The sequence below is a fragment of the Vanessa tameamea genome, chromosome 21 (genome assembly GCF_037043105.1).
Source record: "Vanessa tameamea isolate UH-Manoa-2023 chromosome 21, ilVanTame1 primary haplotype, whole genome shotgun sequence".
Taxonomy (NCBI): Eukaryota; Metazoa; Arthropoda; class Insecta; order Lepidoptera; family Nymphalidae; genus Vanessa; species Vanessa tameamea.
In genome coordinates this window covers 2779953-2800274 of record NC_087329.1, presented here as the reverse complement: position 1 = coordinate 2800274, position 20322 = coordinate 2779953, and the positions used below count along the sequence as shown (strand labels likewise).

The following is a 20322-nucleotide window of genomic DNA, read 5'->3' as shown; positions in this document are numbered from 1 at the left end:
TCAATATAACAATATATTTAAGATGTGTATGTTTCTATAAACTAAATAATGTCGCGGAGGATATATATTTTGTGTGTTATGTTGCAAGGCGATCGTGCTGTCCCTGCGGCAGAATCTTAAATTTAACCAGGTTGTGTTTGATTTGAAAATAAAAATGCTATGTGATTTAAATTATCAAAAATCTTTGTTTTATTCAAATAACCTATTATCATTTTATAGTACATAACCCTTAACTTAATTTTAAACTACTAACTTCACAGTAGCTCTAGTTTTACTTGCAAATATCAATATCCATACCACGGCGGGTAAACACATCAACTGTCCCAATAGTGTCTAGCCTATGTACACTACCGGGTCCGGTGGCGGTTCGATCCGCACCGGTATGTTATGTTAGAGAATAGTTAGATTGATTCGTCGGTCAAATATTGTATTCATATGCCGAGTTTTGACAGCGCGTTGAGCGTCGAAGGGCGTTCGGAACGCAACCCGCGCGTCTCCCGTGGGCTGTCCGCGTTCATTGTATCTCCTGATTATATCATCTTGGGTCAGCTCGAAGTCGCCGAAGAAGGTCATTATGTCATCGACGGTTGCTCGGAACGGTACGTTCTCCATCGTAACGATGCAGCCCGGGGTTCCGAAGTTTTCTAGAGCGGGGTCCTGCTCTTCATCATTCCGCATCTGTATCGGCATTGGCATCGACATGTTATCAAATCCTCCCCGCCCTCGTGCAAACCCTCGCCCTCTGCCTCGATCGAACCCGCGCATGCCACGTTCGCTCCAACCACCTCGCCCTCTGAATCCGCCTCGATTAGGATCGAAGCCACCTCTACTAGGATCGAAACCTCCTCTGAAACCACCTCTATCATAGCCTCCTCGTTCAAACATACCCCTTCCGCGGAACTGCCCGCGTCCCATAAAACCACCTCGTGGCATATTCATGAAGGGAGGAGGCGCGTTGCCAAGAATACCAGGTTGGGTCTCTAATTTGGGTCCCTCTAAAGCTTCCTCTACAACACTTCTCATAACTAGGTCTATTGTGACACGACTCCCATCTAAGAGCTGGCCATGTTTCGTAGCAGCCTTTCGGGCTTCTTGAGCCGATCTAAATTCGCAAAAGCAATCACCGGAAGGAAGACCGTTCGCATCTAGCATAAGATGTATTCTAGATGGTACTGCGCCAGTATCGGCCAAGAAGTTGACAATAGTTCTGTCAGTAGCTTCTCGTGGAAGACTCTTCATGAGAACACAGTCGAGTGGTTCATCTTCCATGTTGACGGATATAACTTTAGGTTTGCCCATGGGAGACGACATCGCTTGTTCTTGATCTGATTGTTTAGGAAAACTCATTCGGTTTGTCCAAGTGTTAGATGTAACCGCTCTCGGTTCCAAGTTACCGCCACTCGGAAAAGCTCCAAATTGAGGGTTTTGGAATGAACCACCAAAATTTTGTGAAAATTGAGCATTGGGCATAAACTGTGTCGGAACTGCTCCCTGTATTTGAGCACCGGCAGAACTTGGTCCGTTATCTACTAGTTGCCGTCGCTGGCGTGGGTCCCGTGGGATGACTTGTTCTTGCATATTATCGTTTGTGGGTCGGTTCGAAGTAATTTGATCCGTCTTATCTTGGTTTAATTTTACTTGGTCATATTCTTCATTAGACACTGGCGCGATAGTTGCCTGGCGTCTACCGAACATGTAACTGTCTTTACGTTCAAAAGCCATTTTTGCATCGTCGGCTTTAACGAATTGGACGTATGCTATTTTAGTTCTAGTAATACGACAATCACTTAATTGAATCGACAAAAGGGAAAACTCATTAAATGCTTTCATAATATCATGTTCTTTGACAAAATTCGGTAAATCTGTCAATTTCAATACGCTGAAGGATTTTTTATTGTTTTCTCCATCAGCTACAACCAGACTTTGATCTTCATCGTCATTATCTTCACGGAAAGGTAAAAATGAATCAACAGCAGATTCGTATGTCTCATCGTCTAATGCTTCAACAATTACCTCAGCTCCTTTCAATTCGTTACTCTTACGGTGTAGAGCAAGTAGCTTGGAGCGAGCAGCGCAAAATCTGACAAAGATATTACCAGTCCGACGACCCATGTTATCATTGATCATTTTGATTCCATGCTTATCGATCATGAATGGGAAAAATCGGCGGACATCTCCGTAGCTTGTATGATTTGGTGCATTCCTGAGAGCCACGCAGCAATCTTTTTGTTCTTCTTCGAATCTTGACGAACGGCCGTCACGACGGAATGCGCTTCCACCGCGAGCCATATTACCTCCCCCGCGACCGGCTTGGAATCTGGCTCCATTTTGTTCGCCTTGGAATGCGTTAGGATTGCGTTTTTTGCCTAGTTCTTGTAATTTGTTAAATGCCTCTGCTAAAGACGGATCATTGAATCGATTTGGCCCTTGATCTAATGGTCCCACTGGTCCATTTAACACCATATTATTTGTTGGCATCATTGGTATTTGTGGTCCATTTGTACTACCGAAAGCGGGCGGAGGTGGAGCGATATTAACGTCAATGTTATCAAGCGACCGCTCTTGGGAGTTCTGTGGCGATTTGTTGCGATCATTGTTACGTTTGTCACGAGAACGACGTGAGGGTGATCTGTCACGAGAGCGACTGCGATCTTTTCTATCTCGTTTACGGTCGCGCCTATCTCGACTGCGACTTCGGTCTCTCCGTCTCCTCTCTCTCGAGCGCGATCTATCCCTGCGTTCTCTTTTTCTTTCTTTCCTTTCTCTGTCCCGGGATCTTGAACGAGATCTAGAGCGTCGTCTTTCTTTGTCTTTGCTTCGTTTTCTATCTAACTTCTCCTCATCTTTTTCTTCTTCTAGAGGAGATTTTGAGGGCGGACTAAGTAAAGGCGCAGGTGGTTCTATCACAGCAGGTTGCGGAATCTCTTGCGGGTTACCGATGCCTGGTATACCAAAACCGGCGATCGTGGTGGTACCAAGAGCTGTTGAAAAAGGAGTTATGGCGGGTGCGACGGAGATTATTGGTTGAGGTGTCTGAGTTGGCGGAGGAATGACAGGAGGTGCCACAGGCGAAGGGGCGGCAAGTGTTAACAACGGTACGCTCTGACGGGCCGTTTCTATCACCTTGTGCATTTCCGACCGCGAACTCAGGAGCAATTTAACTTGTATTTCCTTGATCTTCCCTCCATCTAGCATCATCGCTTGGCGTGCGTCTTCGTCCGTACTGTAACAACGATATAAATAAAATTATTGAAAAAAATATAAATATATGATCTATGGAGTCAATAAAACTAAGTCTTTGTTCACTGACCAAATTACTTATAAATATCTTATAACATTATAATTTTAACGATTAATTCTTATCAAATTAAATAACATATAAATTTTAAAAGATTTAAATAGATAAAGTAAACTAGTATCTTTGAACTTACTCCGAATCGGTGTAAGTTGAAAGATACTATCTATCCCCTCAACGTAAAATTATTAGTGGCGTGTGTGAGTGACGGTCGTACTTAGAAAATGTCATAGTGTGCGTGATACGACTACGGGTAAAGACAGCAAATAATACGAATTAGATTGTATTTGTTAAGTTTATTTTATTCGAGGAGTCAAAAGATAGTAATGAGAGTTTTTTATTTTAAAATTAATGCACAGATGAGTTCAGTTCGCGGATGTTTATTTCGCCATTGGTAATTTACCCGTACGAAGTCGAACCGAGCACCTAGTTTACATTATAAATCTGGAGAATGTTTGTGTTTATTGATGACGTTTATATATAGGCTATCATAACTTCTCTACGACACTATGGAGAGCAGCAGTTGGTACGAACTTTAACCAATTCAACTAATTCAAACTAAATTTTACAGTGCCTATTTCAGGCACTATATGCACACTCGTATGACATATACAGGGTTATTGGTAATTCGACGTATTCCCGTTAGGAGGTGATAGGGGTGACTATTTGCGATAATTTTAACCCCCATACACAGGCGAGACGTCATAAACTAGGGATTTAATGTGACCCCAAAGTAAATTTCAATCGAAACTTTTTTTTAATAAATTTTTGAAGTTGCAATTTTGACTTATTTTGAAAAAATCTAAAAAACGTGATAACTCAAAAATGGTTCACTTTTGCATCATGCATATGGGGGTTAAAATTATCGCAAATAGTCACCCCTATCACCTCCTGACGGGAATACGTCGAATTACCAATAACTCTGTATATGTTTTTATATATAAATTCTAATTACATATATAAACAATTAAATTGCCGTTAAAATAAGTACTTTTGTACCTAGTATTTTTTTTTTTCAAAACTTTCTAAATTTTTTTTTTTTTTTTAATATAACCGACCTGTCTATATTAAGTTGCAATATTTAGTTGAATATTAGTTACAATCCATTCCAACCACAAGAGGACAAAAGCCAAATAAAGAACAAATTACATCGATTTGACGCGATATCATTGGTCGAGAGCTTGAATAATCTATGAGATTCCATATTATGAATTTTCGACAAATCTTTGTTTTTAACGTCGTCGAAGTGAAACTTTGAAAGTAAAATTAAAATGGATACAAGTAGATAAGTGCAACAGTATCGTATAATAAAACATTAGTCAATAAATGTTACTAGTGTGCAATATAGTTGAGCTTTTAGCTAATCGCGTGGTACACGTAAATCTAAGGTTTGTTTATCTTTATTCCTTCTTCGACTTGAATAGACTATATATACTTTGATGATTTAATATTAATGTCTTTCACTGCTACTGGTTTCTTGGTAGGCACTAATTGATATACAAATAATCCATGTCATCGCAGATTGTATAAATATTCTAGTTCATATCTAACAGGTTTGTTACAGGACATTATTTTCCCAGAGCTGTTATAACGTAATTATCAAATCTTGTTGATAATTGATCTACGGTGCGGTTAAACTGGATACACATGTGACAGAATTTCATGCAATAAATTCAGGTTTATTTTTGATGTTTTGCTTCACGGTCGAGCATGTGATAGATTTTATAAACACAAAGCTTGTGAAAGCGCAGTAGTACTTTCAAGGAATTGAAGTAACCTGTACATGTACAACTGTTGGGCTGTTTTCTCTTCCTTTGAGAAGGTTTGAAGCTGATGATGGAATTGAACCCGCAATAATTTAGTGAAGATCTACTTACAGCTCATCGCCGAGTAAGAGTTATTAATGAAAATACTAAATTTAATGGCATCAGCGCTAATTTATTTATATATTTTATATATGTACTATTATCACTATTTAGTTTTTGACTTATTTAAATAATAATCATTCATTATAAATTGATTACCATAACAGAGTTATTCGCCACTATACTCTTAATATAAGCTACTGGCGTACTGTCAAATATATATATTTATTTTCACATTAACGTTGTAAGAAATAATAACCATTCCTTATATATCACACCAATGCGCCACCAACCTTGAACTAAGATGTTATGTCTCTTGCCTGTAGTCATATTGGCCCCTCAACACGAACACACAAAAATACTAAGTATTGCTGTTTGGCGGTAGAATATGTGATGAGTAGGTACCTACACAGACGTGTTTGTACAAAGCCCTACCACCAAGTAATATAGTAGAACAATTCGAAGACAATGAAATTAAGTTAAATAATTTTACTACTTATTATTTGATTTGATATATTCTTAAAAAAGTACAATAAGTGTAAGCCAGTATAAAACAGACAAACGGGTTTTAAAAAACTTAAGGGCACAATGTTTTTCTTCGTAATTCATCCAGTAGTTATCTATGACGTAATAGAATTAGGGAGGAGCCGTATTTACTTTACTAGGTTTTAAAACAAGGACTTCGCTTCGGAGATAGATACCCTGGCACAGACGGGAAATACTGTCAAGTATCACCATATTATAAAATACGTGTGATCAAAATCGATCCATATCAAGATATAAGAACCACAATCTTATTTGCGAAAAATAAACAGGTACTTACAACTTTCAAGTATTGCTTTTGTAAATACGATTGCGTGTTTTATATAAAATGTTACACGGAACATTTTCCTATGAAAGTTGTAATTTCCTGAATACTTTGAATGTATTTTAAAATCTTGAAACCCAGATTTTAACTCATACTTGAAAGCTCTGATATTTAATTTCGCAAACTTACCCAAGACCCATTTACCTGTCCGTCTTTCTTAATCTATTAAAATAACCTATTTTGTGTCTTTAAAAACATGTTTAAAGTTTTTTAATAACCTAGTTGATTTTTAACAACTGGGTGTGACGTTACATTAAATACACATTAGTTAATGTAACGTAAGTGTCCGTATTTACCGATTCATCGGATTATGACAGTGGAGGGATGGATATTGCACCAGTTTTTCCGTAAGCAATTGTGCACTGGGTATATGTCTGAATGTTTCGGGTGTCTTGAATTTAACGACAAATGGATAACCAGGTTCTAACAGGATACGATGAAACGAATATTGACCCCCCCCCCTCCCCAGGAGAACTCCGCCAGCTAAGAGCGGAGGTGTTATATTGGAATGGTCTCATAGCTTTTCCGATCCGAACCTTTGTGAGGTTTTAGATAATAAAAAAGCCAAAAAAAAGTGTATAGGTACTCCAGGTACTTTTCTGAAGGATACAGCATGACGCGGAAAAATTTTACCACTTTCAAAGGGCGTTAAAGTGTATGCGTTTAAGATCACATATTCAAATAGGTCTCCACCTTTTACGATAACGAATATATCCAGCAAATAGTTGTAGGTACATTGTACAGTATTGAATGTATCAATTTCATAATTTATGTTTAAAAACATGTCAAACATATACCCTACTATTTTTTTTGCAGTCGATTAAAATATGGTTAATAAATTAAGTATTAACAAAATTATATAGATGATAAAATGTATATATGTAAAAATCTATTTAATTGTTAAATTGTCGGTTCGTATTGTTGTCCCTAGAATTGGAATTTCGTAGGTGTGTTAGGTTTATAGAATTTAATTTAATGTTATAAAACGACTGTTCTAAAATTCGAAGCTATAAAGTCTTTAGGAATAAATTCAGAGCACAGATTTGGATAGGTTAGTCTTGATAGATTAATGTCGGAAATGCAAACACCAAAAAGATGAGAAAAGATTTTTTAATCCGTATGTTAATACATTCGAGAACGTTCCAGAAGCAAGTGAGAGATGTCAATCTTTTTTTTTTAAAACTATACAGCTACGGAACATTCTTTAAGACCCAATAATTAAACATTTATAGAGTAAACATTATGTGAGACCCAATTCATAATTATTTCCCTTATGACATTGTGTTTATAAAGACAGCTCTAATAAGTCTGTATTTCTCTTCCCAATTTCTAACTTTGTAAAAATTAAATCCTTGCGATAGGTACATTTTGTGTTCGTACTTAACATGCAGAATACAAAAAAAAACAGAATCTTTTCTTACTATTTTATACCATATTTTTAATTTTGCTTTGAAATAGAAGGTAGTCAAGGTCAAATGTTATTTATATACATATAGCAATTTATAATTTGATAAATCTGATAAGCAACGATGACTCAGATATCAGTATTAATGTAGGCGATCGCCGCTTGGCATTCACTCAGCATTGGTGTCAGGTAGTAATTTATTTGGTATTATGCATATTTAGCAAAGAAAAAAATGAAAATAAAGAACAATATATTCATTCATTCCTAAAATTAAAAAAAGGTCTTGAAATTTCATCTGCAATTTAATTGATATATCATGAGATTGTAGTAGTACCTAGTAGAAACCGGGAGGGGGAGTTAATTCAGTGATTAAGTCGAGACGATCGCTCGGATGTGGCACAATATTTTCCTGTTTGTCTCTGAGAATATTATAGTGACAATATTTGATTCAATAATGGTCATCATTGTAATGGTATTAGGTATTAGACAATTTACAACAATGACAATTATAAAAAAAAAAACATATATTTAATTAACATAACAGACTCAGGTTAAAACCTCGAAGAAAACAAAAAATCAATTTAATACTTACTTGAGAAAATGTATGGGCATACATTTTTTTTATTGTGCTCTGAGCTAATAATTTTTACAGTATCGAAGAATGAATATCGGATTTTTTGTAAAAATAGTATTTATTAAAATAAATGCATTTGTTATTTTTTTCCGTTATTGGTAGGTATATCAAGATGTCTTTAATGCGTGTAATAATTTGTTTATAATAAAATATAGAATTCAATTAGTTACTAAGCATAAATGATTATTAAATCATATAAACAAAGTGCGCATGTAAATTATAATGCCTTTTTATGACCTATTTTATTACCGGATTTATTAAGAATACAAAGAAAATGCTGCTTTCAACAACCGTCAACTCCTCTCGTCGGTCGCATTCGACTAAAAGAGCTGTGGTCAATAGACCGTATCTAAGTCCGTAAAATCTCAATATCGGACAGCGCGTCTAGGATACATATAGGTCATGATATTAAATCATTAAAAAGCAGTAATGTATATTCCAATCGTAGAAGGAAAACATAACCTTACGTAATAGTACAACTCAAAGTTTACGTACATTTTGTTGTCCATTTATAGATATTTATACAATTAAAAATGGAAGCATCTGATGTTTAAAAATAACGACCTCTTTATAAGTTAATATGGCTATTTGCGAGTTACCTAATTTATTTATTTTATTAATGCCAGTCTGTCTGTTTGTAACGGTTTCACGGCTGAACTAATTGTGATGAATATTTTGTGCGGAACAAGCTTAAAGTCCAAGGAACATAGCTCCCATTAACTCACCCCTTGCAGAATAAAGTGTTCTATGTAAGTTATTGTTTTTTGTAAAGATGCAGGCAGACTGGTAAATGACCCCGATGGAAAGTGGTCGCCAACGCCCATAATTCAGAAAGACATATTAACCATCCCCTATATCACAAATGCTCCACCAACCATGAGCACTAAGATGTCTTTGTTGCCTGTAGTTGTACTGCCTCCCTTACCATTCACACAGGAACATAACAATACTAAGTATTGGCATTTGTTGGTAGAATATGTGATGAGTGGGTGGTACCTACCCATCACATCATATTAGGTGGTACAATAACAGCAATACCTAAATAAGGGCATTAACATCAGCAGTGTTTACCTATTCTCTATATTATACCAGCACTTGTCATATTTTACCATACTGGCCCAGCGCGGATTGAGGATTCTTATCTTTGAAGAATTTCAGACATGAAAGTTTTCTTACGACGTATTATTTTATCGGTAAAGCCAGCGAAATATTATTAATGAATTAATACTAATATTTAAATACTCTGAATTATAAGAAAATAATAATAATTTAAATTTAATTAGTAAATTTCTTCACAAATTATATTCTACGCTGGCGGATACAGTTAGTTGTGAACTATACATACATGTACATTTGTAAATTATAATAATAATTCAGTTTATCATGATTATAGGTAACTAGTTATCGACCGCGGCTTCGCTCGCGTTAGGGGTCATCAAGTGTTGCGCATTAAAAAGTAGCAAATGTCCTTACTTGGAGTTCAAACTTGCCTCATATCGTATTTCATTAAATTCGGTTCAGCGGTTCACTGCTATGCTGTTACTGTTTCCTATGAAGAATAATTCATCTTATTAAGGAGATTATTATTTATTCGCCTGGCCTTCTCCATCGAGGCCTGCTGCGATGTCGCTGGTCACTGCGCAGACTTTTACCCATTTGTTTATAATTTAGGCCCAAAAACATTTGACATTCTATTTATTGATTATATGTATTTTATTAATTGAGTTAAAGTATGTGGAAAACTAAAAATAAAATTAAAATTTGATTTAGGTAATATTTTGGCCGCGAGGTTGGTACATCGTTGTAATTAAAAAACTTAATTATAAAGTCTAAATTTAAAATATTTTTTTACCTACATTTTGTTTGATGAATGAGTGCCACTTAATAAGATCCTTGAATTCCTATTGTGTTATCATTCATTAATCTTTTGTTTATAATAAGTACATACCACTAAAATACAGACAAAAAACATTTTAGTCAAATCCCGTAAATAGAAAAAAAAAAACAGTACTATTGTATACCTATGTTCTCTGAAAAGTTTATCACTAAAAAATATTTGAACGTATTCTATTTTAGAAGCAGGTGCGAAAATATAAATAACTTATCATTTTTATATAATTTACTTAAATATACTAATTAATAGAAGCTATATTTATTACCGAAAATCGTTAGCAGAACCATTAGCAGAGGCGGCGTAAGGAGTGCGCGACGAGGGCCACCGCCCACGAGCCTTGCGCTTTCAAAGTTAAGAGCAGAACTACATCTGTTGGATATCTTAACTTCAGTTTTAGTTAGTTCAAAAACTGACATATGTCAACACAGTATAAAACAAAGTCACTTCTCGCCGTCTGTATGCTTTTAAATCTATTAAGTAATGCAACGCATTTGCGGTTTTCATCAATAAATCCGGCTATTCAAGAGGTCTGTATAGGCTTTTTTTCTTGTAACACAAGCCTAACAGAGAAGCCGCGAATTTCAACTTTCCTAGCTATAAAAATACAAAGAGTTTTCTTTTTAAGTTTGTTCTAAAAGTTGTATATAAACGAATGATGATGATGATATGAATTGGGTAGCTAGAAACGTATAGAAATCTTTTGTAAGTATTTGTAACTGAACTCCACTCAAACGAGGGTACGAAAGTCGATGAAATTTTGAGTGAATTATTTGAGTGATTTTTAGTTTTTTTTTTTTTAAATTTGTATTGAATGACTAAGACGCCCCAGCCCACATATTTCGGTCTTGCCCCGGCATTGACAGTAAAATAAGCGCAGTAATTGTATGCATCCATTTACTAAAGTTATTTCTAATCAATATACTTCATATACTAGTATATCCTACAAATGAACAACCTTGGCATTGAATTGACGCTTAGCATTGGTTTCAATAATATATGATATTCATTATTTGTTATCCAAACTTTGGAAGTAAAAATAAAGTGGATAGAAGTAGTTAAAAGTCAACCTCTGTTTGTAGTGCACAATATAGCAGTTATGGGTAAATCACCTGGAAAATGTAACGTTGGTTGGAAAAGGTAGATTTAATCTTTACGCCATTGATTGGAATATTTTACCGAAAACTCGTCACGGTAGCATGCGAAAGCGTGACGCCCACCGAAGAAACGAGAGGGTGTCGCTGTTTTTGTAGTAAGCACACACGCTAGCCATCCTCCCTTATTCCCAGCGATAAATAAAGGGTAACGAAAAATACATGAGAAAGAAAGAGATACTGGAAGGTTAAGCTAAAAAACGTACTTGAACAACATTGAAAAAAATATTACGTAATCTAATCCTTTCCATTTGACAACATAAGAATACCTAACGGAGACACATTGAACTACTTTTTCATGTAGGTAAATAAAAGAAAAACTGAATAAGGTGTTTTATATACAATGACGTTTTAAATTTCATCTGAAGTCAATATCTTAACTCATTGTTAACACAATTATGCACGGCGAAATCACCATACATACCAGGATACACAAGAACATAATATCGATACCAGATGTACAACCTCCTAAAACGACAACATAGGTCTAAGTTGTCTAAGATTGATCTGAAAGTTTTGGAGAATAATTTAATTTTTTTGGTGAAATTAACCGTTTGTATTACTAGTTAGTTTCATTTTTTAATCAGAGTAAATAATCGATAATTTTTATTATTATATCACAAACTCAAAACCGTAACAAATGTTAAAAAAACTCTGACACACATAAAACCTTCATCACATACTCTTACCAAAGATCCTAATTTTAAGTTTTTCGATTCTAAAGCTTTAGTCTAAAATTAGATTATCTTTTAAAGAGCTCTTCTATAAGTACTCCATAATCACCACCCCGCAGTGTGCTGGCATTATCTCCATACCATCTCCTTAACAGAGGAGGCGATTGTCCAGCTGTGAGATATTTACAGGCTTTATTTTCTTACTTTATCTTATAGGTATATAGCAGTTTATATTTTTGCTCGTTTTCATATCTCGAAAAGACCACATCATAATAGGCATATTCTTGAATATAACTTAATATATTAAGGCTCTGAAATTATCTTAAAAATAGTAGCTTAGATCACTAGGCAAACACACATCCTCAGGTTCTTCTTAGCCATGTCAGAAATGAATTACCAGTTAAATTTATAGATTAAACTGTATCCTTTGATAGTCTATGAAACCGAAACTACCTAGCTTTATAATAATCCAATGTTATACGAGATCTTAAGTGGGATTATTTTTGTACGTCAGTTATCGCGCTTTCCAACAGTCACTGTCCAGTTCAGCAAGTCAACCTATCATAAAACATCACATACGTTAAAATCAACACCACAACGGTCCTAACACGCATCAGTACCTAAAACTGTCTTCAGACTAACCCACTAAGTATATCCAAGGACTACACTCGTTATGGTACCAGCTTTTCTTAAATTGCAAAGCTATATCTTAAATATATAGACCTGAAAGAATTATTTAAGAAAGAGTAAATGTGTACCAGACCAGAGATGATAACAGAAGTTTCTTCAATGTCTGTGCCGTAGCTTCTAACTAGTGGTTCAAGCTGTATGCAATCAAAGATCTTAGATAAGTAGTAAAATTATAAAATTTTAGAGTATCAAATTGAGCTAACGTTTAATATCAATAAATTGAAAAAAGTCAAAGACCTTGATGGAGTTAGAAGTACTGAAATACGTACTTGGGGCCCGAATAATTTCCTGGTGTAAAAATTGGTGTACCTACAAGAACTGTTTCATTGGGTCAAGTATTAAATAAACAAGTTGAAAACTATTCCTATAACAATCCAACAAATTATTTCACAGGTAATTGGGCAATTTAAAGTCTTAAAGTAAATGGAATCAATACCTAGTCTAAAATTATAATTAAATTAATAACAGCTGTCCCACAGCTGTGATTAATATAATAAGGAATAGATGTGATTGTTGTAAGAAGACAAGTTGAATCCTTATAAATTTTTACGTTATTCTGTATCCTGACTTATTGTACCACGTTTTGAACATCTGTTTCTCCATAGGCAGAAAAATATGATGAAAAGTAAGCGTCCTTTAGTGAGGTTAATCTCGTAGCAGCATACGTATTCCGGTAGCTCGTAATGGACGATTCCTGCCAAACGTTTCTCTAAAGACTACGATGAAATCAACGTGCAAAGTAACACTATAAATTTAACAAAAATAAATCTTATTTCTGCTTCTAAGAACGAAAAAATTTGGAACTAACGAGTCTCATAATTATTATTAAGAAGATAATTTTGAATACGCTCTTTATACAAGTTGATATACTTATAGGATTTAATGGTGAATACTCTTGAGCACAATAAATCTGAATCATGAAACAAGTTCATAGAGAATAGAACAATACACAATCACATTTAAGTTATTATTTTTATACCAAACTTCAACAGCGTTAAAATAAATTTGGTTGAAAATAAAATCATAACTTTTCACGATAATTGACGGACGTAGCACTTCTCTTCATGCTCTGTTAGCATTCCCGTGGTTTTTGTAGAGTGCGAAGCTAGAAGGTTGAGACGGATATCCTGAAAGCCTATCGATTCATACATATTGAGACCTCTGGATATATAATAATGCTGATGGGCTACTTTTGAGTAAAAATCTGATTGAATGTATAAAGACAGAATGAGCCGACTTTATAATTTTTAGCGATATTATATTTTGAGTTAAATTTTGGAGCAGATTTCTTACTTCGGCATAGGGAAACTACAATATAAACGGATTGTTAAAAATGCATAAATTTATATTTTATCTAATAATAGTTTTCGAGTACCAACAGACCTTAGTTTATTTCAAATACTGGTTGTTTACTTTTAAGATAAGATTTATTTATATAAATGCGTGCCACGCTTTTGACGACTATTTACATCTTCGATGCACCGCCAACCATTGGAACTAAAGTGTTATGTCCCTTGTGCCGGTAATTAAAGCACATAAAAGCATAACTCCATTTGCCATCGATTAAAAAAAAAAGCATGCATGATTTTTATTAAAACCTTATTATAACCAGGGCTGTTAATTGTAATTATATCTATTTATAGTTAAATTGATTTAAACCGAATATATATAAATAAACAACGAATATTACAGATGCGATAGAGGAACTACTAAATATTGGACAACATCACATACATTGCTCTGATCCCAGTGTAAGTAGCTAAAGCACTTGTTATGGAAAATCAGAAGTAACGACGGTACCACATACACCCAGACCCAAGACAAATAGAAAACTAATGAACTTTTTCTACCTCGTCTCGGCCGGGAATCGAACCCGGGACCTCGGAGTGGCGTACGCATGAAAACTGGTGTACACACTACTCGACCACAGAGGTCGTTTACTGAGTCTGTAGTGCATACTTAGACGAGGTCTCACCAGCTTGAACCTCCAGACCAGATTAGCTATCTAATATTAATCATTATTTTTATGTAAGCAGTATTTAATCAATACAGCAGGACGGTAGCAGTACGGTAATATCCGTCCAACTTGAAGGTCTATTGGCATCAGTCCAATTATAATAAAGTGATTTCCACAACCACTTGGTTTCAATCGAGCCACGGATTCAGGCAAAGAAGCGTGATGGGTAGTGATGTTATTGTTACGCCAATAATATACCATAAGCCTTCCAAGCGTATTTTTCTCTATTCTTAGGGTGCTGACTTATAATCGTTTCTATGATTTCCTTCTGGCAGACAATATTAATAGTGATAATTATAAGAAATATTAAGGGCCGCATTTACTACCGTGGTAGTCAATTAAATGTCACACTAAATTGTCGATTGAGCGTAGAACACACTTGGCAGACTGGAATTGTTCGATAGATGATATTGTAAATTACCTGGTAAATAGTTTGCCAGCATGTTGTCTATGCGTTGGCAATTTACTGCGGTTCGGGAAGTGTTAAATATTAATTTTAAATAAATAATCTATTGGAAAGATTCAAATTTAGTTAAAGTGTATAAATTTGACAAAATGTCTGCTCCAATTTTTTTTTTCGTCGAATAGCATAAATCGAAAAACTGGAGCTAAACATACGCTCAAGTTGAGCATTTCACAACTACAACCCGTGATGATGTAGAGCTCTTAGTTTCCATGATTGTGGTCATCTAACTCGGACGCGGTTTAGGACAAATAATTTAGCGACCTTTTGGTTTTTAAAAATTTGAAAAACGACTCAAAACACCAGTGACTTAGGTCCTTTATTAACAGGACTAAATCGATTCGTATTGAAATTCCTCACTAAATCAACTTTTCGATTAAAATATTTATCACATTTTGAGTTCTATACGGCGAACACTAAAATACGGGGTGTATTTCAATTTAGATCAGACTTAATAGGTATTTCATTGAATTTATACCTGGACGTTTGACTAAAGACTCAACTCAAATGTAAACTTTTAGTGCAGTTACTAATAAACTGCACAAAAAGTTTGGGTGTAGGAAAACCAAACTTATTATTTACCAACAAAATAAATAAAAAGGAAAATGATCGTGACGAGACCCTATATTTGACGCTCTCACCGTCGCTTGTGGTACATTCCGCGCACGCTCGTATACAGCAGGCTTTTGCGTCTGCAATCCATTTTGATTATCCTGATATACATTCCTCATCCTTAGAACTTAGAAGGTAATAGTGATGGGTAAAACGAAACAAAATTTTTGTTGGGATGCAATTCAAGAGATCATTCGTATTAAAAATTATATACATTTTAACCAAGTAACATACTCGTCTAGATCCGAGGAAATTTAAACTATATCATAATTTGGTCGTTTTTGTTAAATATAATTATTTGTTGAAACCCCTAAACAAATATAACGTTATATATACTTATACGAAAATGAATTCAATATTCCAGGATATTACGAACATTATAAGTGACACCTACACAAAATAACTTCATTGAATTTATGGTTAGTATATAAAAAGTATCCCTAATAAATATAACTATTACTACAGCACATACAGACAGGAACCTCCATAAATCGGTTAGGTAGTTTTTACAGTTGTGATACTTCCCCCAGACGGATACGTTTAAAGACTTTAACTTTTTTATTGTAATATAATAGTAGGCAGGCGGACAGGCAAATGGACTTCTGATGGTAAATAGTGACCACCGCCCATAGACATTGACGCTGTAAGAAATAATAACCATTCCTTACATCACACCAGTACGCCATCACCCTTAGGAGCTAAGATGTTATGTCCCCTGTTGTCCGAATTACACTGTATCACTCACCCTTCTAACCTACTAAGACAAGCTGGGAAAAACAAGGTAAAAATCAGATAATTTGATTTCCTTTACTTGAAGTACTAAATATTGAACTAACAATAACAATATTGTAGCTATTATTTTTTTAACAAAATAAAAGACGTTTTCATTTGAAAATAAGACATTTAAATTAATCGACAGTAAGTTTGACAATAACTGGATTAACCGTTATTTCCAGAAAAAAAAACCCAAAGAAAAAGTATAGAAGTGCCATAGAAGATAAGTAAGATAGCTTACAGATTGTGTTCAACAATTATGATCTACATTTTCAAAGCGGTACCGTGGACTTTCCATATATATATATGAATAAGGACCCGAAATGTGTTTCAATATATTAATAAGTATGATCATACAAACATAAATCGTTCTATATCGGACTGGCCATATAGTCGAGGTGTCGTTTGCCAGCCGGACCCGAGCCTGTACGGGCCCCGACCAAAACACAAAATGATTCGTAGATATTAGACATATGAAACGGACAATTTTATATAAATGATTATCGTTGTCGGAATCCATTTCTGCTCATAATTGTTATAAAGTCACTCATTATATAGGCTCATCCGGTGTAGTCCTGACGTCATTCATTTTATTTAGGATTTAAATTGCAATCGTCCTACAAAGATTGTCCTTGAAGCATGGATACCAATACATTTGTGTTTAAGTTGGGTGTAGTCCATAAATTATGTGATTCTTTTGCACCTCTTATTCTAATACATCCTGTGTAGTCTACCATGGCTTTCATTATAGTTCTCTACTTATCTAACATATTTTTTTTCTTATCATGGCCAGAACATATTTTATGCTGTTGTTTCATATTATATTATTGGATAAATAAAAAATATACTTATACAAAACATGAGTTAACATGACCCTAACTTTCCCCTGCACATAAAATATTGCTTTTATCTAGAAATATATAGGCCATACCAATGGCAAAAGGGGTAAAAAATAAGCAAATATCAGAAAAAAAAAATCTGTGCATATTGCAGTTAGCTCTACTATATTACTATTATTATATATATTCTACGAACAATTCTCCAGTAAAATATTTTTATTTACTGTACACTACACTGACATAATACCATACTTATGATACTTCCCAAATTTTCGCAAGTTCATTTTTTAAAAAAATATCATATAAGTTATGCACATATACAAAATTATTATATAATATATAGTATTCATTTAATGTGAAAAAGAGTGTTATGCGATAATATATGTTTAAGTAATTGTTATAAATTTAAAACGTTATAAATTTATTTTTATCAAAGAAAAAAGTAAAAATAAATATATACACCAACATACATAATGCAATATTATATATTAATTACTGATTTTCAGTATCTACTAGGCAAACTTGTTTATTTACCGATTGGAAAAGACAATAGTTTGTGAATATAATATATAAGCAGAAGTATTAGATATATAGAACTAAATATTTTGTATAACATCAATTTAGTAACATGTATAGAAAACAAGAAAAAAAGTCAAATTTCAAATCAATGAATCAGTTTCCATGTGGCCATTGAACCCTATTTATAGAACCTAATTTATAGTTCTACTCAAATTTTTCTATCTACTTATTTTATGTAAATGCAATAAAAATGACAAAATCATATTTATTAAAAGTTAATAAATAGTTATCAAGACATAGTCTCAAATAAATACATTTTTATTGGTACATTTACTTGTAAGTCTTCTCAAGCATTCCAGGCATTATTTAGATGTATTTAAAAATAAAATGTCATCTTAACGCAGTATCAATGCAACTCTATTTTACATGACAGATATGTATTTAATTAGAAGCACGCAGGAATATGACAAGTGATGCTCTCCTCTCGAATATTCATCTGAACACTAATTAAAAACATAACTCAAATAATAATTTGTAGCAAGTTACGAAGAAATTTGGGTCTGTTAGTAAATAAGTTCCTCAAACACTGATCAGGCTTCCTGATGAAGTACAGCATCATTGTACTTCTGTGTCTTATACTTGATCATCCCACCAAACTACTTAGATTCTAAAGTGTTTTTAATGGATATAATCATTTTACATTACATAATACAATTAAGGATTTAATTGTATCATTTATTTTATCATATACTTTTAATTAGATGTTCTCTAGACACAAGAAAGAATACTTACCTTAATTAAATACAGGTATCAATTTCAAATATATTTATGGTGACAATATTTACTAAAAAGCATCACAAATGTTATCTACTGATGACTAACACCTTATTCAGTTTAAGGAGATGAAGAGGACGAAGAATTATTAAATAGATTTCATTGTATTATAGACAGCATGTAGCTCATTACCAGTTTAAGATTATAGTATATGATAAGACAAAATTACATGAAGGTTCTTTCAATGTAACTTAATTATGATAAGTACCATTTATGTTAGTTAAACTTATATATCTAGCCTTCATTTACTCATATTGTGTAGTTTTTAAAGACAAGAATATTTGAAACCAGTATATATTTTGTTGTTCTTTAAAATGTATGTGATGCTAACGCATTTACAGTTAAGATAACAGTGTATTTAGTTTATGTTAAATAACTTTGTTGCAGGTATAAAGACAACATTTGTGTGGTTCATTTATTTAAAAAAAAATAGCTTAACCAATTTACTAATTAAATCTAATTATGCTTAGTTTCTTTGCTGTAATATTCTCAATGAAATTAGTTCAGGGAGATATTACAGTTTTAATATGATATATTTTTTTATATTTATAATCTGTGAAGAATACATAGCTACCTGAACGCAATGAACGCATCTCCAAGCTCGCCGCCTACGATGTGCACACCCCCCTCGGGGATAGAAAGGCCTCGAAAGAAATTCCTAATGTCGAGAGCATTAGCGGACCACGGCAGATTCTGCAGTCTAATGATGACGCTCATGGTTGCACGGTGATATCTATAACCAGATTGAAACAACCTGTCCATTTTTGAATTTGAACATATATTCTAGATGATTCTTTGATTAGCATCATCCTTTATTGATAATTATCATTTTAGTAAATTACTTCGAAGTTGTTCCATACATTAAACAATTTGTTAGACGGCATATTAAAATATGGATTATTTTCAATAAGATTTGTAAATAAATAAAGTTAACTTTGTATTTTATTTATATAATACATGTCATAAGTTTCTCACGTTGATAGTGCTCTACAAAATATATAATTCCTTATTTTCATGGTGAATAACACAATAATTGTGATGATCTCCTACGTAAATAATACGTCTTATAACTATAAACTAGAGTATTTTGAACTAGTTCATCTAATACTTTGTAATACTCGTGTTCTGTTATATAGTAAAATTTCATCTTTGTGACAACAAAACATTTCATTCTTATTTACGGATTTACTTATATTTCACATTGATTTGTCTAAAAGTAAGAATTATATTTATCACAAATTTAAGAATAATATTTGGAAAAAATACTTTATGAAATCTATCTATTGATGCATTATAGAAAGGAACTTGGGGCGAACTTACCTACGAAAATGCTAAAAAATATATCAGACACTGCTCTTACAAATTGTATGTCATATTTAGGCACAGTAAAGTCACAAAATTAACAAATTAGCACATACTAATAACGAAATCATTATTTTACAATTCCAAGCTAACATGAGAACAAAATGGCGGTAAAGAAATGACAATAGCGAATCGTCAATCAGAATTCAGTATCAACGCGCCGTCAGCGCTAGCCGCCAACCAAACGAAAACAAAACACGCGGCGGATATTGTAACTAGTAAGGGCTGCCAGACAAAAAAAAACATTTATGTATTTTTAAGTGTTTTTAGTCATATTAGATAAAAAAAATACGTTCTTTATCATTCATATTTGAACTAGGAGCCCTTCTTTTATACGGAAAAGGTTAAAGGTTTACAATTTCACAACGTGATTTCCCAGACCATACATAATAATACTTGAATAGATTGAAACATCTTTGCTTATAT

The 20322-nt window shown here is 33.7% G+C and overlaps 1 protein-coding gene across 2 annotated transcripts in view; it reads right to left on the bottom strand.

Annotated features, from left to right (window-relative positions):
• The window catches only part of LOC113402369 (RNA-binding protein 12), a 188265-nt gene extending 168171 nt beyond the window's left edge, over positions 1-20094 (bottom strand). The window contains exons 1-3 of one of the 2 annotated variants that reach the window (XR_010309494.1): positions 19855-20094; positions 19109-19267; positions 259-3223 (exon numbers count right to left, since the gene is read on the bottom strand). Coding sequence is in view for 1 of the 2 variants with exons in the window: in XM_026642599.2 (XP_026498384.2) it covers positions 391-3223; positions 19109-19251 (2976 nt within the window). In the remaining variant the exon portion in view is untranslated. Of the gene's footprint in view, positions 1-165; positions 3224-19108; positions 19268-19854 lie in introns of those variants that run through there. The other variant, XM_026642599.2, reaches the window with a different exon arrangement.
• Positions 20095-20322: the final 228 nt, after the last annotated feature.